This window comes from Myotis yumanensis, unplaced genomic scaffold (genome assembly GCF_028538775.1).
Source record: "Myotis yumanensis isolate MYYU_CA2020_CCGP unplaced genomic scaffold, mMyoYum1.0.hap1 SCAF_10, whole genome shotgun sequence".
Taxonomy (NCBI): domain Eukaryota; kingdom Metazoa; phylum Chordata; class Mammalia; order Chiroptera; family Vespertilionidae; genus Myotis; species Myotis yumanensis.
This window is the reverse complement of record NW_027223761.1, coordinates 51,376,614-51,400,787: the sequence shown is the minus strand read 5'-3', so window position 1 is coordinate 51,400,787 and position 24,174 is coordinate 51,376,614. Positions and strand designations below refer to the sequence as shown.

At 40.1% G+C, this 24,174-nt stretch overlaps 1 protein-coding gene and 2 pseudogenes across 2 annotated transcripts; all 3 read right to left on the bottom strand.

Moving 5' to 3' along the window:
• LOC139018225 (sialomucin core protein 24 pseudogene) lies at nt 1-584 on the bottom strand (annotated as a pseudogene).
• Nucleotides 585-1,381: 797 nt separating this feature from the next.
• LOC139018459 (cellular tumor antigen p53 pseudogene) lies at nt 1,382-4,539 on the bottom strand (annotated as a pseudogene).
• Nucleotides 4,540-6,782: 2,243 nt separating this feature from the next.
• LOC139018224 (selection and upkeep of intraepithelial T-cells protein 1-like) lies at nt 6,783-19,669 on the bottom strand. Of its 2 annotated transcripts, none has more exons than XM_070426881.1 (4): nt 19,516-19,669; nt 18,813-19,094; nt 12,819-12,930; nt 6,783-7,068 (listed from the first exon to the last, which is right to left on the bottom strand). In XM_070426881.1, the coding sequence occupies exons 1-4, from the start codon at nt 19,637-19,639 to the stop codon at nt 7,038-7,040; spliced, it is 549 nt and encodes a 182-aa protein (XP_070282982.1). In that variant the 5' UTR covers nt 19,640-19,669; the 3' UTR covers nt 6,783-7,037. The 2 variants fall into 2 exon arrangements, with proteins under 2 accessions (XP_070282982.1, XP_070282981.1); XM_070426880.1 differs by lacking the exon at nt 6,783-7,068 and adding an exon at nt 11,209-11,323.
• Nucleotides 19,670-24,174: the final 4,505 nt, after the last annotated feature.

Sequence of the window (24,174 nt, the reverse complement as noted above, 5' to 3'; positions counted from 1 at the left end):
TTTACAGAGTGTGGTAGTTTCATTCTTTTGATTTGCAGAATTTATAGAGAAAGAAAATTACAGCCTGCACACCTAAGACAAGGACAATTCCTCCAATGAAACTGGCTGCATCAAAGGTAGACTTTCGCGTAGGTTGTGAAGTTGGACTTAAAGTAGTATTAGTTGAACCTGGGTGTAGCAGTTGTAGAAGAGGAAGGCATAGTTGTGGTTTTAGCTGTAGAATTGGTTGGCAACAGAGAGGCGGTGGGCACAGAACAGAAATCTGTACTACTCACCACCTGGCAACCAGTAACTGTTGAATTTTGTGATCAGTAGCTTCTACCTGCTTCTTTACATTCCATCCAAAAGCAGGAAATATTAGCAATATCATTGCTAGCATTAACACAGGAGACACAGCTGTTGTGTTTTCCACAGATTTCTGGTACCACAGTGGTGAGCGGTGCGACGGTCGGCGGCTTTGTGACTGTCTGGTTGGGGGGCACTGAAGTCATGTTCGGGGCCAGGGTGGAGTTCTGAGCTGCGGTCAGCACACACAGCGCGGCCAGGCAGGCAGCGGCCCAGAGCAGGCGGGAGAGTCCCTACATCGCGACCTCCGCCCTGGGGTTGTGGCAACAGCTGCAGTGCAAGACGCTCCCCGGCTCCCTCTGTCTCCAGCAGCGCGGGCTCCCAGACTCCCATCTTCATATTTTTAAATTCTTTTTTTTTTTTGTTCTTCTTACTGTTTTTTTTTTTTTTTTTGCTTCCTCATATTGCAAATTGTTGATTTTATTCTTGGCACCCTCTACTCTACTGTTGTGTTCCTGTAATTATTCTTTATTTCAGTTAGTGTATGCTTAATTTGTAACTGGTTCTTTTTCATGTGTTTGAAATTCTCACTAAGTCCCTTGAACCTCTCCTTAAGATCCTTGAACAATCTTATAACAGTTTTAAACTCTTTATCTAGTAGTTTGCTTGCTTCCATTTCATTTAGTTCCTCTTCTGCAGATTTCTTTTGTTCTTTCATTTTTGACATGTTTCTTTGTCTCTGTATTTTGGCTGCTTCCCTGTGTTTGTGTCTATGTACTAAGTAGAGCTGCTATGTTTCCTGGAATTGGTAGAGTGGCCTTGTGTAGTAGGTATTCTGAAGTGCCCAGTGGCTTAGCCTCCCCAGTCACCTGAGCTGGGCACCCTTATGTGGGCTGTGTGCATCACTGGGAGGAATAGATCTCCAGGCCAGTTGTCTGTGAGACCAGCTGCAACTACAGCAGAAGAGCTGCTGTGCAGGGGAAACCCCAGTGGAGCAGGGATTGCTTCAGTGGGGTTTTGATGCTCCCTGAGTCTTCCCCTTGAGTGTGTACATCATGAATGTATGGAGTTGTAATCAGGTGTGGTCTAAAGCTGTCTACTGGGTGTACTGTCTCTGGTGCCTCCTGGGCATTGCAAATTCAGCCACTACCTGGGGATACCCAGCATGAGCTATACACCAATTTGCAGATGGCTGCTACTTTTATTGGGCTTGGAAGTGCCCTAGTGGGCCAAGCTGTGAAGCAGGGAAAGACTGATGTTAGTGCTGTGTCTTGGGCTTCTTATTGATAAATATGAGGTACTCTGATGCCAGCTGCTGCTTGTGTGAGAGGTTTTAGTTAAATCTGAAGCTTGAGTCAGGACAGGACATTCATATGGAAAAACTGCTGGAAACAGCATGGGGGGAACTGTAAATCAGATGAAGTGGGTCTCAGGAAATCACCAGGGTGAAGCCAATAGTGTGAGCCAGGTTGATGGAGACTCAGATATGGCTGCCAGCCAGTTCTGTGACAGGGATGTCCCAGCACAGGAATAATGACCCCTGTGAGCACCCCTGTATGGGAGAAAGCTGTCCCCAAGTTATTGCCTCAATGCCAGACAATCCAGTTTCTCTCTGTATGTTCCTGGATCCCCCCAAGCCAATGCCCCAGCCCTAGAGCTCAGAGGGTGTAAGACAAGGTAAGTTGCTGTGCTGGCCCTTTAAGAGTAATTGCTGGGACTCCAGCAGCCTCTGTTTCACTTAGCTACTCTCCCACTTGTTTTTATAGTCCAAAGTTATGGGGTCTTCTCTTTTAAGCTTTGGAACCCTGGGCTAGGGGCCTTGTGTGGGGCTGGAACCCCTTGCTCCTCACAGGAGGCATCTGTAACCTAGATATATCTCCTGATTAAAAAAAGGCCACATATGTGTGTCAGAACAGCATATTTCATGCCTCCATCCTCCTAGCATTCTCAATGTGCTTTCTTTTTTACTTCTCTAGTTGTAGGGTTTATATTCAGCTAGATTTCTGGTGGTTCTGAATGATAGTTGTTCTGTATTTTAGATGTAATTTTGATGTGGTTGTGGGAGGTGTCAATTACTGCCGTTTACCTATGCCACCATCTTCGTTCTAAGGCCATTCTTTTCATTCTTACTCTTTTTTAAAAATATATTTTTTATTGATTTCAGAGAGGAAGGGAGTGGGAAAGATAGAAACATCAATGATTAGCTGCCTCCTGTACACTCCTTGCTAGGGATTGAGCCCCCAACCCAGGCATGTGCCCATACTGGGCATCAAAGTGTGACCTCCTGGTTCATAGGTTAATGGTCAACCACTGAGCCACACTGGCCTGGCAGACAGGGATCATTTTCTACTGGAGGTTGGTGCATTGGGAATGGGTTCCAATGCTATAGTGTCTCCATATCTCCTACATGTTTCTATGTGGTTTCTTTCTCATTTGTTGTGTAGAAGCTGCTCAGTCAGCCCCCAGGTATTCTTCAGGGGGAACTGCTCTGTCTGTAGGTGTGAATTCAATGTGTTCATGGGAGGAGGTGAGTTCAGGGTCTTCTTACACTGCCTTTTTGGACAGGAAGATACAGATCTTACAGTAGAGATGGGATCTTACAGGGTGTTGGATGGGGTGAGATCTACTTTTAGGTGCTCAGGTTCTCCAGGAGGTTATACAGGATTAGGCTTGTCTAGTATTGAAGGAATTTAGAAATTCCCTTCTGTAAACTAGTTGCCCAGTCAGACAAACCATTAACCCATCCACCAATGGGGATAGGAAACCAGCACCCATGAGGGAGTCTTATCCCAAACATACATTATTTCATTAAACCTCACAATAGGCCTTTTGAGCAGGTATAAATATTGGCATTTTATCAATGTGGACAGTTACAGTTGGAGACATTAAACAACTTGAGATAGCTTCCCTGTCTAGCTTCCAACCCGATTTATGGCTGATTTAAAACCTAACCCTTACATACAGGAACATTTTCCCACCTCTCCCAAATGGTCTTCATAATAAAGCTAAGCTGAAACATCCTAGTGCCCTCCTCCTCTCCTCCCCACCCCCCGAACCCCAAACAAACCACTATTGCAGGCCAACTTCTTTAGCAGAGTCATAGGCCAAGGCAAATGGAATTCTGGGGTGTTTCTGAGGCACATCTGTACCAAGCAGAGGTTTAAGCTACTAAGTCCCCCACAATGCCAGGAAATGGGGACAAGGGTGGCAGTGTCAACAGGGGGAAGGAAGCAGAGGTGGTCTGAATGAGGTCCCTCTCTCTTGAACATGAGGTTGTTTTTTTTATTGTGGCAGGTAGATTGCCCCTTTTTAGAGTTCATTGGCTAGAGAGTCTTGCTCCCCTCTGGGTTCTTTCCATCCTTTAGCTCTAAGGCTTCATTCAGTTCTGGGAATGTCTGGAAGAGTTCATGGATCTGAAGGGTGAAATATTCTCCATTTAATTGCATCTTTGGTGCGGGAGAGGAGTTGGTGTTGGTGGGCAGTGCTCAATTCATGCTCCCAGTAGACTGCTTGAGTCAAGACTTTCCCTTCTTGTGGAAATTTTCTTCTTCTGGGTGCTGGTCTCTCCAGGGATAGGGGCAAGCACACACCTGAAAGCTGTTCTGTCCCAGCAGATTACCACTGGAGTCTTTCAGCATGATGATGGTGAGGATGGGCTGCCAGTTCACACATCCCATGTAGGAGATGTTACACATGAAGTTGTAGCGAATGATGGTACAGAGTCCACGTCAGGTGGCTCATAGGGCATATCCCTACTATGTTGAAATGTATTTTTTTTTCATGCAAATACTCAGCACATAAATTCCCTTCCACCCAGATAAGATGCTGAGAAAGAGCCGGACTACCGCTAGAGTCAGAGCAACACACAGGGTAGGAACAGTGCCTCATGACCTCTGTCATGTACCTGAACTTCTCATAGATGGCCATGGCACAGACACAGGTACTTGAGTGGGGGCGGGGAGCTGACATACACTTGCAGGGGGCCAGTCTTTGCTAGCTGGCAAAACAATAAGTTGAGGGTAGAGGAGTATATGCAGTTTACAGACCTGCTGTCCCAGAATTCAGGAATCCTAAGCAGACATCGTAACTGTCAGGGTAGGTCTTCTGGGAAGGGACAAAGGATGACAAGGGCCAGAAGGGGGCTGGTGCTGGGATAGCAGCTGCTGGTGCAGGAGTTGCTGGCATACTGGGGGCTTCATTTGGATCTTTGTCCAGACAGGTTACAAGGTCTGGGGACAGCAGCAGTTCATCCATTGTCAGGGATACTTCGAAGGTCAGAACATTGTTTGCATGATGTTTTTGCCAGTCCAACAATGTCTCCTGACTTCAAAGGGGCCCCATGAAGTGTTCTGGCTGTGGCTCCTCCATTGCAGCTCCCAGGAAGGCAGTATGGCTGTCAAACCTCAGGAGACTGTATCATGGTCCTGGGAAGCATACTGGAATGTGACCCCGGGGACCCAGATGATACCTACCTTTAGTTGTTGGCGCTGGACTTTTTGCCAGATGTGTATTTTGTTTCTTGATTACCATTTGCATAGTTTTTTTTCTCACTTTTTTTTGGTTTTCATTTATTTATTTTTTATTGAATTTGTTGGTGTGACATCACTAATAAAATTATATAGGTTTCTATAATACAGCATCTATGTATTGTATTGTTTGTTCACTACCCCAAGTCAAGTCTTCTATCACCATACATCCCTCCCCCAACCTCTCGTGCCTAGACAGTTTTAACAGTGCCATCTGGATACTCCAGTCTCTTGCACTGGGCAGTATGTAGTTCTCTCTGGTCATTAATAAACTTTATAATTTTGCTGCCATCTAATTATACTCTAACAATTGTATCATCTGGGAAATGGTTTGTTTTTGTCCATTAAGAAAGAAGTTTTCATTGTTTTGGGACGGGTGGGGGGGCAAGGGAGAGAGAGAGAGAGAGAGAGAGAGAGAGAGACATCTATGCGTGAGAGAAACATTCATCAGTTGCCTCATGTAAGTGCCCCATGGATGGAACCTGCAACCCCTCAACCCCAGTATGTGTCATGATCGGATGTAACCCTTCAGTGCACAGGGTGAACCACCAAGTAACACAGGCTAGATGTAGACAGCTTTTTATTTATTTATTTATTTATTTATTTATTTATTTAAATATATTTTTTTGATTTCTTACAGAGAGGAAGGGAGAGGGATAGAGAGTTAGAAACATTGATGAGAGAGAAACATCGATCAGCTGCCTCCTGCACATCTCCTACTGGGGATGTGCCTACAACCCAGGTACATGCCCTTGACCGGAATCGAACCTGGGACCCTTCAATCCGCAGGCCGACACTCTATCCACTGAGCCAAACCGGTTTTGGCTATAGACAACTTTTTAATAATCTGGTCAGGAAATATGATTTATTTTCTTCCATCTGGAAAATGTTTTTATATCTGTCCCCTTGAGAAATGCCAGACTTTTAGCTCTTCTGGGTAAATGGTGTGAGTGGTCCTGGAGGTTGCATGGTAGTAGACCACTCATCTGGCACAACGTGCTTCACCTCACCATTGAAGAGTGTGACAGTCTTTCTCTTTGTACTCATTCATTTTTGAGTTCTTTTTGGAAGCTATAGCATGGCAGGCATCGCTGTGGGTAGTGGCTTCAACAGATAAGGCTGGACAGCTGTCAGCTCTGGCAGCTAAGGTGTGACAGTTGGTTGGGAGGTGCCATGGTAGAGGACATATAATATTTTCTCTTTTTATAACAAGAGAGAACAAGTTTGCTCTTTGTTCAGAAAAGAAATTATTTTATTTCTCAAGGTTACTCACTGCAAACTCAACCTTGAGAAATAATCCAAGAAAAGAAAATTCTAGCCATTGCAATTGTGGCACACTTAGCAAGACTATGCAGGGCAGAGCTGGGACTTGTGTAGGCAAGTGAAGCACTCAGGATGCACAATTTAAGGAGGCATTGACTCCCATTGTCATGCAAAACAGGGGCAGCATTTTTGTAAACCTGTGTTAATGCCTCCCTAAGGTTTTTTTTAAAATCTTCACCTGAGGATATTTTTTCCATTGACTTTTAGAGAGAGTAGGAGAGAGGGAGGAGGGGGAGAGAGGGAGTGAAAGAGAGAGAAAAAAACATTAATGTGAGAGAGTGAGAGAGACACATTGATTGGTTGCCTCCAGCAAGTGCCCCAAATAGGGCATGGATGAACCTGAAACCGAGGTATGTGCCCTTGACCTGGGAATCAAATCCACAACCCTGCTTTAACCACTGAGCAACTAGCCAGGGCTGCATCCATAAATGTGTCTTAAGCACCTCCCTTACTTCACCCCAGTCCTGAGATGAGGGCCTAGACATTCAGGACCCATGGCAGCCTGCATCTCACAGTCCAGGGCTCTATGGGCAGGATGACCTTTTTTTTTTTTTAAAAAAAAAAAAAAAAAAAAAAATATATATATATATATATATATATATATATATATATATTTTAATAATTTCAGAGAGGAAGGGAGAGGGAGGGAGTGATAGAAACATCAATGATGAAAGAGAATCACTGATCGGCTGCCTTCTGCACGCCTCCTACTGGTGATCAAGCTAGCAACCCGGGCATATGCCCTTGGCCGGAATTGAACCCAGGACCTTTCAGTCTGCAGGCCGATGCTCTATCCATTGAGCCAAACCCGTTAGGGCAAGCTGGATGACCTTTAATAGGGTCACAGAAGTCAAAGAAAAATATTCTTCTATAAAGGAAACATAACAGACATTCATCCAGCTATTATGGTGTCACTGGGATCAGACATGTCCTCCTGGAATAAACAATAATAGAATCATTCAAAATATGTTTAAGGAACTGTGTCAGATATAAACAAACACCAGCACAGGGCTGTGACCCTGCAGCAAAGAGAGATAATACAATTTTTTCAACCTACTCTGTTGAGACTATTTCTGGACTGCAGAGCAGAGAGGTGAATGCCGTGGGCAGAGCTGCTTCATTAAGATGAAGAGACAGAGATCAGCATTCAGGGATGTTGAGGTGGTTAGAATTTTTGGAGCAGAATACTAGAGAAAAGGAAGCTAGGCAAAGAGAGAGAGCTCCAGAAATCTACATAGGGCAGTGATGGCGAACCTTTTGAGCTAGGCATGTCAGCATTTTGAAAAACCCTAACTTAACTCTGGTGCCCTGTCATATATAGAATTTTTTGGATATTTGCAACCATTGTAAAACAAAGATTTGTATTTTTGATATTCATTTTACATATTTAAATGCTATTTAACAAAGAAAAATCAATAAAAAAAAAGAGTTCACATGTCACCTCTGACACGCATGCCAAAGGTTCGCCGTCAGTGACATAGGGATTCTCAAACTGGGTGCTGAATACTGTGCTATATATGAGGTGAGGCAAGGTACCAATGGGAGTTATAAGCTGGACCATCCTCAGAGCTCACACAGAACTGAAACACATTAGAGTTCCAACTAGTCAGAGTGGAGATACCTTGTTTTTTAGTTGAGAGCCCAGAATGATTATGACAGGAATAGGACGAAATTAGCTTTAACAGTAAAGGTTACTTTAAACTTGCTCTAATCCAGAGGAAGTAGCCTTAAAAAAATAACAGGATGTGGGAATAAAACGCTTATTTGACAAACAAAAGCCAAGAGAATTTGTTACCAGCATAGGCACACAACAGGAAGAGTTAAAGTTTTTTCAGTGAGAAGGCCAATAATACCAAATGGAAATGTGGATCTACCAGGGTGGGGAACCTCTGGCCCACAGGCCATATAAAGCCAGCGAACTCATATGGTCTAGTCCTGCCAAGGCATTAGGTGTGAGTTAGTGAAATGTTTAACAAATATGGCAGGCTATTTTTTTAAGTTGATAATTTTATTTATTTATTTATTTATTTTTTAAAAAAATATATTTTATTGATTTTTTACAGAGAGGAAGGGAGAGAGAGATAGAGAGTTAGAAATATCGATGAGAGAGAAACATCGACCAGCTGCCTCCTGCACATCTCCTACTGGGGATGTGCCCGCAGCCCAGGTACATGCCCTTGACTGGAATCAAACCTGGGACCTTTCAGTCTGCAGGCCGATGCTCTATCCACTGAGCCAAACCGGTTTCGGCTAAGTTGATAATTTTAAATAGCCCTGGAATGATGTTAATATATCTAAATGACCCTTGGCAGCAAAAAGGTTCCCCACCCTGATCCACAGAAAAGATAGAGTACTGGAAATGGCAGTGTAGATGCATTTTAAAAAGCTACTTTTCCCCCTTATTTTTAATGTCTTTGAAATATAATTGGCTCTTTAAAAGAAAAATAATAACAATATATATAACATATATAAGTAAAATGTATGACGAAAATAGCACAAAGAACAGAGGAATTAAAGCATCTCATTGTAACATTTTTATGCTAGTCATAAAGTATTACAATATTGTTTCAAGATAGAATGGGACAAGTTAGAGATGCATATTGTGAACCCCAGAGCAATCACTAAATAAATGAAAGGTATAATTGTTAGGTCAACATTAAAGACAAAATAATAAAAATAATTAAGTAAAGAAAAAGGGTAGGCAAAGAAAAAAACAAGGAACAATGAACTAATCCTATATAATAAAAGGCTAATATGCAAATCAACTGAACAGCAGAACAACCTGTCGTCATGATGTGCACTGACCACCACGGGGCAGATGCTCAACTCAGGAGCTGCCCCCTGGTGGTCAGTGCACTCCCACAGGGGGAGTGCTGCTCAGCTAGAAGTTGGGCTCACAGCTGGCAAGCACAGCGGCCTAAGCTGTCAGTTGGAAATTCTCCAAGGGCTCCTGGACTTGCAAGAGGGCAAAGGCCGGGATGAGCCCCTCCCCGCCCCCCCAAGTGCACAAATTTTGTGCACCAGGCCTCTAATTGTCAATAAATAGCACAATGGTAAATTTAAATCTAACCATATCAGTGGCCTAAACCTGTGCTATTCAATGCAGTAGCCACTAGTCACATGTGGCTATTGAGCATCTGAAATATGATTAGTGAAACTGAAGAACTAAATTTCAAAATATTATTTACTTTTAATTAATTTAAATCGAACAATTGATAGTTCAATTATTGGAACTCTTTCAAGTATGCTTAGAGCAACTTGGGTATGTGAATCCACTTTGTTAACTATAAGTTTTATGAAATCTAAATACAAATCAATTATTTCTGTAGAATATTTAGTGTATTAACTGAGATGTACTCTAAATATAAACTTTATGTAAGAAATTCATTTTATATATAGATTAAAAGTGAAAGAATGAGGAAAGATATGCTATGTAAACCTTAATCATAAGAAAGCTAAAGTGGCTATATTGTTATTTAATAAAGTAGATTAGAGTATAAGAAATATTACCAGGAGTAGAAGGGACATTTTATAATGACAAAAAGGGACAGTTCATAAGAAGACATAAAAATCCTAAGTACATTTTTGTCTTATAACAGAAAACAAAGTAAATAGAGCACACTGACAAAACTGAATAGAAGAAATAGAGTAATACACAATTATACTTTAAAATTCCAACACTCCTTTCTTAGTAATTGCTGAAACCAGCAGACTAAAAAACGAGCAAGGTTTTGAAGACTTCAATAATACTATCAACCAATTTGACCTAACTGATATTATAGAATATTCCACTCAAGATTAATAGAATACAAGTTCTTTAAAAGTGCACATGGTATATTTACTAAGATAGACTGTGTGCTGGGCAAGAAAACTAGTCTCAGTAGTCATAAAAGGGTTAAAATAATAGAAAGTCATATTCTTTGACCACAATGAAATTAAACTAGAAATATCTTAAGTATTACAAGTATCTGGAAATTAAATAAACATTTCTAAATGACCCATGGATCAAAGAAGAAATAATAAGGAAAATTAGAAAATTTTTGAACTGAATAATAAAAATACAATACATTAAAATTCATGAGATACAGTGAAAGCAGTCTTAGAGGAAATTTTATTTGTTTATTTTATTCACTATGTTTTGCACTAGGTTTGAAGATATTTTAATGATAGACTTTTAAATGAGAGTTGTGGCTATTGGAAAGAAGAATTGGTCAACTACTGTGAAATAGTTTAATTTGTTCACAAACTCATCTGCATTGGAAGGTTCTGATAGCCCCAATATTACAATATTTTTATGATGTTCAATATTATTTTATATTAGTTTCAGGTGTACAGTATAGTGGTTAGCCATTTCTATAAATTATGAAGTGATCACCCCAATAAATCTAGTACCCATGGGACATAATATACCAGTATAGTTATTACAATATTATTGACTATATTCCCTATGCTGTACTTTACATTCCTGTCACTATTTTGTAATTACAAATTGGAGTTCTTAATCCTTTCACCTTTTTCACTCATCTATCCCACTCTCTTCCCATGCAGCAACCATTAGTTTGTTCTCTATATCTGTAAGTCTGTTTTTTATTTTTTATTTTTAATCTTTATTGTTGAACGTATTACATATGTCTCCTTTTCCCCTCATTCACCTCTACTAGCTGCCCCGACCCCAGGCCTTCACCATCCTATTGCCAGTGTCTATGGGTTATGCATATCTCTAATAATAAAAGGGTAATATGCTAATTAGGCCAGATGTCATTCCAGACATCCTTCCATAGGGGATGGAGCGAAGCCGGGGTCCAGGGTGCCTGCGGATGGGCAGAGGGAAGCCAGTGCTGGCAGCTGGGGGAAGGAAGGCCTACTCTTGCGTGAATTTCATGCATTGGGCCTTTAGTATCTAAATAAGTTCTTTGGTTGAACTCTTTCTACCCACCCATCCTCCCCTGCCTTCCTCTAGGGTTCAAAAGTCTATTCCATGCTACAACTTCATCAATAGTTATTCAGCTATCAAGTTTTCTGATTCTTCCTGATTGAGTTTTGGAAGATTGTATTTTTCAAGGAATATGTCCATTTCATCCAGGTTGTCCAGTTTGTTGTAATATAGGGAGATCTTCATAAAGGGGAAGCTGCCTTCATATTGGCTTGCTCAGGATTTGGAGAGAAACAGTCTCCCCCGAGTTGCTGCTCTAGTACATGAAAAACATTTGAAAGTAAGTGTTTTTTTCCTGTCTCTCCACATACTCCTGTGCATTTTTTGGTCATCTCGTAAGTTATGTAACAGAAGGAAAGATATAATTAAATTAAAAACAAAAGTCAGGAAAGATTATTAACCAAAAATGTAAGTGCAATGAAATAAAAAGATAGTTCTTTGAAAAGATTAATAAAATTGATACATTTCTAATTGGATTAATCAGGAAAGAAAGATAAAACACATAATTCCAATATCAGGGTGAGAGGACATTACTACAGAACCTTCAGAGAGTAAAAGAGAAATAAGAAAATGTTTTAAACAACTCTATACCAAATTAAGAAGCTCAAAATACAGCATTTATTCAATCAACTTAAGATATTGTAAAAAGCCAAGGGAAGAGATGATTTATATAACACACTAGGAGAATTTGCAAGCGCATTATGCAAATCCTGTACTGAGAGAAAACAAAAGGAGACATATGTAATACTCTTTGTAATACTTTAAACAATAAAACAAAATTTTAAAAAAATATAAATGCAATGAAATAAAAAGATAGTTCTTTGAAAAGATTAATAAAATTGATACATTTCTAATTGGATTAATCAGAAAAGAAAGAAAACACACGTAATTCCTATATCAGAAGTGAGAGGACATTACTACAGAACCTTAAGACAGTAAAAGAGAAATAAGAAAATGTTTTAAACAACTCTATGCCAAATTAGGAAGCTCAAAATACAGAGTTTATTCAATCAATTTAAGATATAGCAAAAAGCCAAGGAAAGAGATGATTTATATAACATACTAGGAGAGTTTGCAAGCGCACTATGAAAATCCTGCACTGAGCAGTATTCATAGGTCCTGTTTTTCTCTGCCTCATCAATCTTCGTTGCTGATGGTGTATTTTTAACGACTAAAGAATCTTGAACAAGGAGGCTCAGAAATGTGTTACCTGAGGTCAAAATCATACTTGCAGGATAATCATACATAGCATAGTAGTAGCTCTTTGTTGTCTTAATAAACAGCAATAGATTTTACTAATTTCTTGGACAAAAGATGGATGAATCCAAAATAAGTATTACCCATGAGTCATCAATTTAAGACCTCATAAATGAGTGCTCCATATGCCTCATGCATATTTAGCATATCATGAATATTTGGTCCCTCCATCAGTTTTCTATCCTTTTCTATCTTCCTGCTTCTTCTCCCACAATATTAATAATAACAATACAAGAACAATAATAGCCTTTCATTAAATGTCTTTGTATTGGTTCAAGGCAAGGATGCTTTATGTAAAGTATATCTTTTAATCCACACAGAAGTTCTATAAAGTTTATTTTCCATATTTTATGGTTGAGGTATTAGAGTCTCATTGATGTGACTTCCTCTAAGCAGAGCCTTTGCTGGTTTTGATCTTGTTCCTAAGCAGAAAGGTAAAGGACAGATACCTCTGAGAAGGGAGGTTTGCATATTGAAAAAAATAATACTTTTACCTGAGTTTGCGCTTGTATTTGAAACAAAGTCCTGTACTTAAGAAATTCAGCAGTATCAGAAGTGCCAAAGCTACACCCATTATGATGGGTATCGTATTGTCGGGCTCAGCAACTGAAATACAGATGTCCGCTAGTTAGTTTCCCGGAAGAGAGTTGTTCCCACATTCACTTCCTGCTCAGGGAATCCCCAATCATGTTCTCTCTAACAGTAATGCATTGTGGATCCTCCATCTATTTCCATTTCCCTTTCAAAGTATGGCTAATTAGTAAGTTCAAGCCTCTGCTCAAATATTATCTTACTCAGCTTACTTGCTCAGAAAATAAATGTAAGCAAATAAATTCAGTTCTTCCATGGAAGAGGAACAATGTAACAGTATGAACAGAATTGAGTGTTGAGACAAGAGTAGGTCATTGAGTCCAACCAAATAATTTAAGGCTGAAGATGCTAGCCTGGGAGAGTATAAAAGAATATGAGGCTAAAAAGGCTGTGTAAAAAGAGGTAAAGTATAGGTTGGTAAAATTAAAAGTTGTGCTCAGAAAGTGAGATACTGGGATTTAATGTTTAGAACTGAAACATTTTCACTTTTGGGTCAAGCTGAAGATCTGACACTGGCAGTGGATGATTGAAGTGAAGTGGGTCTCTGCACTGTCCCTATTCCTGGAACACTTGTTGGCTTTCCATTTACCATCCTTATTGGACAAATACTCACTGTTCAGCCATCAGGTGCAATAATATCTCAAAGAAGCTTTTTGTTGTGAAAAGTGCCTAAAATCTAGAATTAAGGCAAAAACATTTCTTTTTAATATAATGCTAAAACATTAGCTGATAAATTTATCTAAGGATCATCTGACTTAGGGCAATAAAAGTTTATTATGGTTTTATTGACCTTTGGACATTAACTTAGCAGTCTTATTTTAGGATTGAATTTTTAACTACTGTTGAACCAGTTTTGTTATCTGCTCTCTCCCCTACGAGTTAATTAAAATTATTACAAATGATTTTTATGGGAATTTATGTTCTTAACATTTTGAAAATTGCAGTTTGACTTCTTCCCTTTCCTTTCCATATCTGTCTCTTCTTTGTGTTTTCATGGCATCATTTGCTTGCTTCATACATACATTGTACTATAACAGAGTTTAATTCATTCAAAGAATATGCATTGAATGTAACTTAGGTGCCACATACAATGATAGGTGTTAGTGATACTGTGGTGAACAAGGCAGACATGGTCTAACCCTCAAAGGTTTTTTTCTTTTGTGTGACCTTTTCTTCCTACAGATTATTAGGTTCATAAGTATAGACTATGTTTAAGCCGTTATGACATTCTCAGTGTTAAGCATTTAGCTGACCCACAAAAGTTTATCAATAAGCATTTGTTGGATAAATGTGTGGGTGAATGTACAATAGTCATCAGGTGCTATATTAACTCAAAGAAATGTGGCATTCATAGAGCTCATATGTTAGTGTGTTAGGTGAACTGTCTCCTTGGACTAGAAGTAATCTAAGGTGATGAGAGTTATTGGTGTGGAGAGACAGACTGTAATTCAATCATAAGTAAATGAAAAGGAGCAACAGGCTTGTGACAAAACCTTAAAAAACATGAAGTACTTATATGATTGGAAAAGGAGAAAGGACTGGAATTGGCCCTGGGAATTGAATTCAAAGCCAGGAATGTAGGATTCTTAGGGAAATTTAAATTTTAGGTGAGGCAAGAAGGTAGATGGAATTTGAGGGAAGAGATGGATGATGTTTCAGGAATATTTTTCAATAGAATAAATTTCTAAAGGGCTCAGAGGAAAAGCTTGGGTTAGGGGTATTGGGAATAGTGGGAAATTGATTCAAAGTAGAAGATGAATGGGGGTGAATAATCTATATCACAACTTAAAACTGGATCTTATAAAAATATTATTCTTTCAGCTTTATTTCATAGCACTACACTTTATCTCCCCCTGCCTGGTCTCATGCTCACTCTCCCTATTCATTGAAGGCACCAGGCCATGTCTTCCATGCCACATGTAGGTCAACGTCTATCACTATCCTTAGTGACTTCAGAGTCCACATGGACAAGACATTCAAAACACTTGTCTTTCTCTTTATTGATCTCTTTAACAGCAAATATTTATTGAATGCTTTCTTTGTTCCCTCTACTATATTATGCAGTGGGTTAGAGTGATTAAAAAAAAAATCATGCCTCCCTTTCTTTGGGAAACTTTATGACATTGACAATAAAAAAATGCACAAGGACTTATATGTATAATTGCATTTGTTTCAGTACCAACATTATGAAAACAACAGGTTATTATAAAAAACAATGCTGGAACATAACTCAGCCAGAGAGGCAGTAAAATAAGGCTCTCTAAAGAAGTAATATTTCATCCAAGAGTAGAGAATAAGTAGTAGTTATCTAAAAGAAGAACAGAGAGAGTAATTGAGAAACTACCACATAGAAATATGGTGCAATATGTTGGGGAGCACTCGGATGTATGCAGCCATACATATTGGAAATCTAAAAGTTTGAATTTAAGTCAGATGTGGGGCGATTCTATCATTGATGACAAGTCCTGAAATGGTCGTGAGAGCAAATGGAGAAAAGTGGAGTCAAAGTGAAGACTTACATAATTTGCCCTCTCTCTAGCTCCTAAAGTTGACCTAAGTTACTCTCCTCTCTGAAATTAGTTTTGGGTTAGGAGACTGAGAACTTGAGTTTAGTGAGTGTTTGGATGGACAAATTGCCTTAAACAAGTATTGTTCCCTTGTCTACCTATCTGTTTTCTCTGACTTTCTGTTTGGAATGTATGAGGATATTGTACTGGCAGATACACATTATTTTCATTGCCCTTTTATTTTAATCTCTTTCTAAGGACTATGGTTCATAGATATAAGGCCCCTTGTTCAGCTGAGGTTTAGATGGGTATGAACAGGCAAATTTGGAAGTAAGAATTAAAGAAAGTTGAGTTTTCCTTTATAGTAGGAGTAAATAGTCCAGTGTGTGCATGTGTGTGTGTGTGTGTGTGTGTGTGTGTGTGTGTGTGTGTGGTAGTGGTGTAGGACACAGCAGTTCAAGAAGGAAGGGTTCAAGCAATGAAGAGTGAATATGGATGGAGAAGAGGGAGACTGGATTTAGGGACATAGCAGAATTTTGGTATGACCCCACCATGTCTCCCTCTAAAATTACAAATAAATTCTACAAAGAAGAATGCCAATATAGAAAAAACACTCCAAAAATTTACATGGAACCAAAAAAGACCCCAAACAGCCACAACAATCCTGGGAAAGAAGAACAAAGTTGGAGGGATCACAATAGCACATATCAAGTTATACTACAAAGCTATGTAATCAAAACAGCTTGGTACTAGCATGAGAACAGACATATAGATAAATGGAAGAGAACAGAGATCTGAGAAATCAACCCGTGACATTATCCTCAATTAATCTTTGATAAAGGGGATAAAAGCATACAATGGAGTAAAGACAGTCTCCTCTATAAATGGTATTGGGATAATTGGATAGCTACATGTAAAAATGAAAGTAGGGCACCAACTTACATCATACATAAGAATAAACTGAAAATGCATAAAATATTTAAATGTAAATTATTAAACCATGAACATTCTTGAACAAAACATAGGTAGCAAAATATCAGATGTCTAACATAGCAAAATTTTAACTGGTATAATGTCTAGCACAAGAGACTCAAAGGAAAAAATAAACAAATGGGATTATACAAAAATAAAAAGCTTCTGCACAGCAAAAAAAAAAAAAAACAAAAAAAAAAACAGCATCAAAATGAAAAGGTAACTGACTGTATGGGGGAACATATTTCCCAATGATACATCTGATAAATAATTAATATTGGAAAATATATAAAGTACTCATACAAATCAACAAAAGTAAAACAAATAACCCAATTAAAAAAATGGGCAAGAGACCTAACTACACACTTCTCCAAAGAAGACATACAAATGATCAAGAGACATATGGAAAAATGCTCATCACTAATCATCAGAGAGATGCAAATTAAAATAATGAGGTACTACTTTACACCTGTCAGAATGACTGCTATAAACAAGTCAATAAACAACAAGTGTTGTCGAGGATGTGGAGAAAAATTTACCCTAATACACTGCTGGTGGGAATGCAGACTGGTACAGCCACTATAGAAATCAGTGTGGAGTCTCCTCAAAAACTTAAATATGGAACTGCCATTTGACCCAGTGATTCCACTTCTAGGAAGATATCCTAAGAAGCCTGAAACATCAATCAGAATGAACATATGCACCCAGAGCTCAGTGAGAGAAAAAGAGAGAGTTAGAAAGAGAGCAAATGACGTAAGTCTTCACTTTGACTCCACTTACTTTCATGGCCATTAATGGACATGCCATCACCTAGAATTGTCCCACATCTGATTTAAACTCAAAAACTTTAGAAATCCATCATGACTATGGCTGCCTACGTCAGTGTGTTACTCTTCTTTGCTTGGAAATAAAACACCAACATAAAAAGAAACACATAAAAAAATCCTGGAAACCCCATACTTTAAAATAGGTGCAAAGGCTGCTAAAATAAGCTAGGATCACATAGCAGCCATGTGGGAGAGAGTGAAGAGAGGTGTGGAGAATGGTGAGAAGACCATGCACTGGAAATAGCAGGAAACACTAGCAAAAATATCCTTACTGAGCATGAAGGGCATGCCTTGGAGATCAAAAGCTACAAGCTTGTTTCTAACAAATGGTTCAGCAACTGAGGTGTGCATCCTAGACCTCCTTTTGTTTAGAGAGGCAGAGGGCATGGGATATGCAAATATTCACACAGGAGCCATGTTGGTAGGAAAAAACCTGTCTCTGTGGCAGCAGTTGATGTGAGAATCAGCTCTTCTGGAAGCTACACTAGCCTTCCTGACTCACAAGAAACTTTTGGAAACAGCTGGCCCAGGAAAATTCAATGCATGTAATAAGGAGTAAGTCAGTAAGAGTATCATGGGCACTTCAGCATAGCAACAATACAGATATTATACATTGAAAAAGGAGAAGAAAGATAATAAAAATTTACTAGAAAAATGCTTCCATAGAATAGATGAATACGGTAGCCAAGCATTTTATCATGAATTTAGAAACTAATAGGGTATAATGGCACATAAGAATTAATACTACAACGCAAAAATACTAAAATTTAAGAAAACTGTGGCAAGACAACAGGACCTGGCAGAAATCAGGAAGGAAGTGAAATATATATATATATATATATAGCAAGCTATATCAAAATCGTAACTGCATGTTGACAGGAAGCTGATCTGGGATTAGGCTCATAGTATTTTTTTGCAACAGGTCATCTAGGTAGAGAGAGAATCCAGTGTGGGGTGGGAGGGGGCTGAAGAGAAATGTAAATGAGACACAGGACTGACTGCCCTTTTGGGGGACTAGTAGGAAAAAGTGTGAAAGTAGTTTTTGTTGAAGAGAGCTATGGTTTGGATGTTTCTGTCCCCTCAAAATTAGTATGTTGAAGTCCCAATGCCCAATGTGAAGTCCTAAACTCATGAATGAGATTAGTGTCCTTATAAAAAGTTCCACCCCTACCCCTTGAGCTCCCTATGCCTTCTACCATGTGAAGACACACAGAGGAGTTGGCTGTCATAACCTTGAAGAGGACTTTTACTAGAACCTGACTATGCTGACACCCTGATCTTGAACTTCAAGCCTCCAGAACAGTTAAAGATAAATATTTGGCATTTATAAGCCATAAGGTCTGTGGTATTTTGTTATACCAGCCTGAATGGATTGGAGAGAAAGGTCCTGTTCATGGACTGGAACCTTTGGTCAGGAAAGGATGGGAGAAGGTAGAAAAATAGAAGGGAAGTTGGCTCCTGGCAGGGAGAATGGTGTGGGTATGATGAAAACAGCAGAAACAAGCTTATATGCTTAGAGCTGCCACCATCATGGAGTGTGAGCATCAAAGCTACTTTGTGGAGGCACAGTGAGGGGAGAGAGAAAACTGACCTGTTATGAGCAATTGTTCTTCCTTTTTCTGATTCAGAACTGGGTTCCAGACTGAACATGTCAGATTCTTCCGAGAAGCTTCTCTGAGTAACAGTGGTGTTGTTACATGGAACAAGCCACCATTATCCTGGGTGTGAGTCTCAGGTTCAGCTGGAATTTCTCCTCCCTCAGAGTCCATCCACTGGACCTTTGGTTGAGGGAACCAGCCCTCTGACTTGCACTCTAATCGGAGTTGTCGGGATTTAGTGACTTCCACATGGAACTGAGGATGTGAGCCAAGAGCTGGGAAGAGGAAGAGAGAAAAGTCAGGTCCTAAGCTCATTTTTCTGTACATATATCCCTCCCCTTCTTATAAAGAATTTGTGCTGCTGACAAGAGCTCACTGTGCAGAACAGGAAAGTGAGGCTCTGAAGAAGTCTTGGCAACAAAGGAGGGGGACCTAGACTCTTGTGTGAATGGGATGTCCATCACAATGCAACACAAATGGCCCCTGCCTATTTCTTGACTCCCACTATGAGTCTATTTTTTTTATTTTACCCCCAGCAGTGATATATGGAATAATAGGCTGCATAGATGTAATGGCCATCTCCCTTTCTCCTATGACTTTTTTATATTTCCCAGGAAAATTGGATCAGAGGGAGCAGCCCATCCCAGAATAAACTCACCCCTGTGGGGTGTCAGGACAATAAATGCGGGCCATTACCTGCCACTTTCAGCTCAATCACTGTATCACTGTAGAAGGAGCCATTTTGGAATGCACAGCGATACTGCCCATTGTCAGAGGGTTGGACATTGAGGATTCTCAGGATCACGATCCCCTTATGCATGACATTTTTCACAAGCTCTGTCCTCCCTAAATACTCCTCCATGGCTTCCTCAGGCTTGTCCCTCCCATCCTCATACAGGTGCACCACTCGGGAGGGTAGGGATCTGGTCCACCTTATTTCCATATTTTTAACATGTTGAGGAGGCAAGAGGAAGCAGGGCAGGTCAGCGTCACCACCCAGGAGGGCCACCAAGGGTTCATGGGGCCCCTGGACTTGCAATGCTCCTGAAGAGAGAACAGAGATGGAGTCAGGCTTTGGGTGGGGGGTGGATTTGGCAGATGAGGTGGTGTTGACTACATTATTGTTTGTTTCCATCCTAACCAAGTCCTGAGAACAATGTCTGAAATAGTTGCTGGATCTTTTCTGACCTAAACATTCACACAGAGCTAGAGAAAGCTGGAGATCTCAGGTGTTGGAGGTCTATCCCTGGATAAGGTGAGACAAGCAAAGGACATAGGGCACAAATTTTGAGGACACACTTACTTTCAGGGTGCAGATACATAGTTGGCAAGATCCTGAGAGTAAGTACCAATTTAAAATTTGGGTCCTAGTCTCCTCACTTAACTCACCCTGTGGGGAGGGACCTGAGGAATGTGACTGCAGGAGATGGGAATAGACAGGCTGGCTCCCTCAGGTCAGGTTCTGACCATGTTGGTAGGATGCAGGAACCACACAGGAGTTCTGATGGTTCTGGATGGATAGTGTTGAGGAAGAATCTGAAGCAGCTCAGTAGTAAATTGTTTGAGAATCATTCATACTGTTTGCCATGAGCATGGGATGAGAAATAGAGGCATATGAGCTAATTGTTTTTTTTCCACATTATCTTGAGGCTGTAAGAATGTATGCTTTTTTAAATTACCATCTGGAGCTCCTTTATTGTCTCTCAGTCTTTGCCCCACATTTATACTCAGGTTTACACACACAGTGGCTGGCACTTAGTAAGTGGATAAAGTTAACCTCTCTACTTTTTGCCAGGATCTCATAACATTTGTATTTTTGTCAAACTTTTTCTTTAAGCTCCCCTCTCTTTTCTTTTTTCCTTTCCCTGACATAACAGAGAATCTGGGACTAATATGAAGATTCCTACCTGTACCCATTATGAGCATCTGGAGGCAGAGGTAGAGTGAGATGAGGCTGCCATGATAAATTGTAGAGACGTTGCTGCTCAGAGCGTGTCTAGGAAGAGATGGTCCAAAGCATGGAGGGGAAGACATCCCAAAGGCCATGTTCTCTCTAGGCAGAGGAGAAATATACTTTATATGTGGGGGAATGGATCCTGAGCCGGTAGAGGCATGTGGTATATAATTGTGCAGGGTCTTAAGGACCATGGAAGCAACTGCAGACATGGAGCGTATATTACCTCTCCACGGACTAGGCAGCACTTCTCAACCTTTTTAATGTCATGGCACGCAGAGAACATGATGTTATTTGTTGGGCGCACTGTAGTAAACTGCAAGAGGATTAGGCTATATGGGCTTCATGGGGGAAAATGACATTTTCTCTATATTATACAATTATATAAGGAAAATGTAATAGAAATTTAAACAAATATGTTGAATATGTCTTTAGAAGTAATACACCTAAAATCGTAAATTTTTATAATTTTTTAATATATATTTTATTGATTTTTTACAGAGAAGAAGGGAGAGGGATAGAGAGTTAGAAACATCGATGAGAGAGAAACATCGATCATCTGCCTCCTGCACACTCCCCACTGGGGATGTGCCCGCAATCAAGGTACATGCCCTTGACCGGAATCCAGCCTGGGACCCTTGAGTCTGCGGACCGTTGCTCTATCCACTGAGCCAAACCGGTCAGGGCAAATTTTTATCATTTTTGAAGTTGCTTGAATAAGTATAGCTTTTTGATTTCTGATTATATATTTGAAATGACTACAGATAATTATCAATGTGCAATTATAATTATCAATGAAGATCCCTTCAATTTCTTTTTTTTAGGATTTTAAAAAACTTGATTTCAGAGAAGTCAGAGACAGATAAAACATTGATGTTGAGACAGAATCATTTTTTGTCTGCCTCTTGCATGTCATTCTCTCCCCACCACCCCCGTCCGTCCGCCCACCCTGCCCTTCCCCAGGGATTAAGCCCACAACCAAGGCATACACCCTGACTGGGAATTTAATCTTGACCTCCTGGTTTGTAGGTCAATGATCAACCACTGAGCAATACTGCCGGGGCTTGAATTTCATTATAGTCACCATTGGTGAGCTAGTTCTCTTGCATAAGTAGGCGATACGAATTTTTAAATCTTTCAATCCCATTCATTTAAATTATACTTAAAGAACCTCACAGCTCCTTCTTTTCTTTCATTCACAAATGTAATTCCAATTTTAAAAATTGGAATGGATTTAAAATCCAATTGAATTATTACTTTGGAGTAAAAATAAGGAGTTTTACTTTGTAGAATGTGCATGCAATGTTAAGATAATCACTATGCAACCAGTTTGCACATATCTACTGCATATAGATAAAAAAAAATCATTTGATTTAATTGAGACAGAATTTGGGTTTGGCTGCTTTGAGCTCTACCAGGAACCCCTCCCTGGCCTCCAATCCACTCCAGGTAGGGACACATATAGACTCCTTGAGCACCTGCATTTTGAACTCTTCCTGTTGCTCTATGGGATCCTTTCCCTGAAGGGCAGTATTCAGTGCAGTTGGCTGAAGACTAAATCTAGGTAGTTGATTAAGCCCAGTGTGTAGTTGCTACCACAAAACAGAGTTTGACAGAAGGTCCTCTTCCCATTTGCTGCTTATCTTGCAAAGCCATCTGAAGGACCCACCTTGTGGGAAAACTGGTATAAGACATGGTTATGATGAATCAGGAAGTGCTACTGGTGTCTGTACTGGTACATGGTACCTTCAACTAAGTGGGGCCTGTTTCCAATTCTCTTACAAGCGTAGGAAATGACAGATTAGGGACATTTTATGGCAACTATCTCACTTGGGCAAGAAAGACTTACCACGTTCCTCCCTAACAGGACAGAGCCAGCTCTGCCCCAGTGGTAGGAGGAGACACTGTGGAAACATGCAGAGGCCTAAGAAGCTGCTGAGAAAACTGATAAAGGTGGGGAGGATCTTACCAGTGAGTTCCAGGCTATTTGTACTGAACTCTTCACAGAGCTACCTCTTACCCAAATCTCTTCATAGAAACTCACTGCAAAATTAAAATGCCCAATTCAATGTCTCTAATAGTTCCTTTGTGCTTCTTCCACTTCACACATGATGTATTTATGGTGAAAACCAAAAGGAAATGATTTTAAAAAAAGGAAAGCGGGAACAAGACTTCTTGCTCTATAAAGTCTCAAGGACCTGAAGGATGATGTGGCAGTTAGGGGTTCTCTCAGGCAACTCTCAAGTAGCAGCACCCAGCCCTAATTAGGGGTCTTACTATCTAAAAGCAGGGATTTAGAGTACTTTATCAGCTGTCAATCATACTTTGCTGGATCAGTCTGTTGTTCTTGGTAAATTCCTTAGGAAGATTCACTTGGTCCACCATGGCTACTTCCTCAGGCTACACTGAAATCACGAGCTAGTGATTTCATTTTAGTATTTCCCATTCTTCAGTATTTATAACTTTCTTCTCTGCAAGTGAGAATCCTTGTTCTGGATACTTAATGTTTATTTTTCTAAAAATCCTCCTCTGTTTCTACCCTTTATCCTACATGAATGCCCTCCTCAACCCTCTCCAGCCCTATGCTAAGCATTTCTCCACATAGATGCCTCCTTACCTTGTTTGTGCTCTGGCATGTCCCACCCCATTCTTCACTGTGCTCTGGCTCTGACACTCATCAGAGAACTACCCTCTCCCCCATGGACTTTCACCTCCCCCACATCAGGCTGCCTCCGTGGGTTGGTATCCCTTCATTGCTTAGGCTTTGATCCTTAGCTGTGGGTCACCTCAGTTTCCCTTCTATACCCTGTCTCCACTGACTGCCAACACAGATGTTGATTTTGCTCTACCTACCTGAACAGTTTAGGACTGGATTGTTCAGGAAGGGAAGGAACAGGACAGAAAGAGAAAGAGAAAAAAAAGGAATGGTAGAAGAGGGAAAGGGTATTTCTTGTTTTGTTTTTTAAATATATTTTAATTGATTTTAGAGAGGAAGGGAGAGGGAGAAAGAGATAGAAACATCAATGATGAGAGAGAGGATCATTGGTTAGCTTTCTCCTGCATTCCCCACACTGGGGATCCAGCCATAACTCGGCATGTGCCCTGACCAGGAATTGAACCATGAACTCCTGGTTCATATGTTGATGCTCAACCACTGAGCCATGCTGGTCGGGCAATCCCTCGTTTTTAAAGTAAAAGAAAGACAACTGTGAGAGATGTAAAGGGAAATAAGCCTTTTCAACCCATTTTAAGAATGAGGTCATGTGGGGTTTGAGGGTATGAACATTCATCTCATTGACTCTACTGCTATCTGAGGATCTTGAAGAGTCTTTTCACACCCTCAGGTGTATGTACACTCTATTGTGAAGACCACTGCTGTAGGTGTTACAGGTTAAATAATA

What these genes read in the sequence shown, in the direction of transcription:
- LOC139018224 (XM_070426880.1), bottom strand. Translation starts at nt 19,639, where the DNA reads ATGCATAAGGGGATCGTGATCCTGAGAATCCTCAATGTCCAACCCTCT. An exon ending in GATTGAGCTGAAAGTGGCAG is followed by an intron (nt 19,095 to 19,515) that starts GTAATGGCCCGC and finishes TCCTCTTCCCAG; the next exon opens with CTCTTGGCTCACATCCTCAG. An exon ending in AGAACAATTGCTCATAACAG is followed by an intron (nt 12,931 to 18,812) that starts GTCAGTTTTCTC and finishes TCTGTATTTCAG; the next exon opens with TTGCTGAGCCCGACAATACG.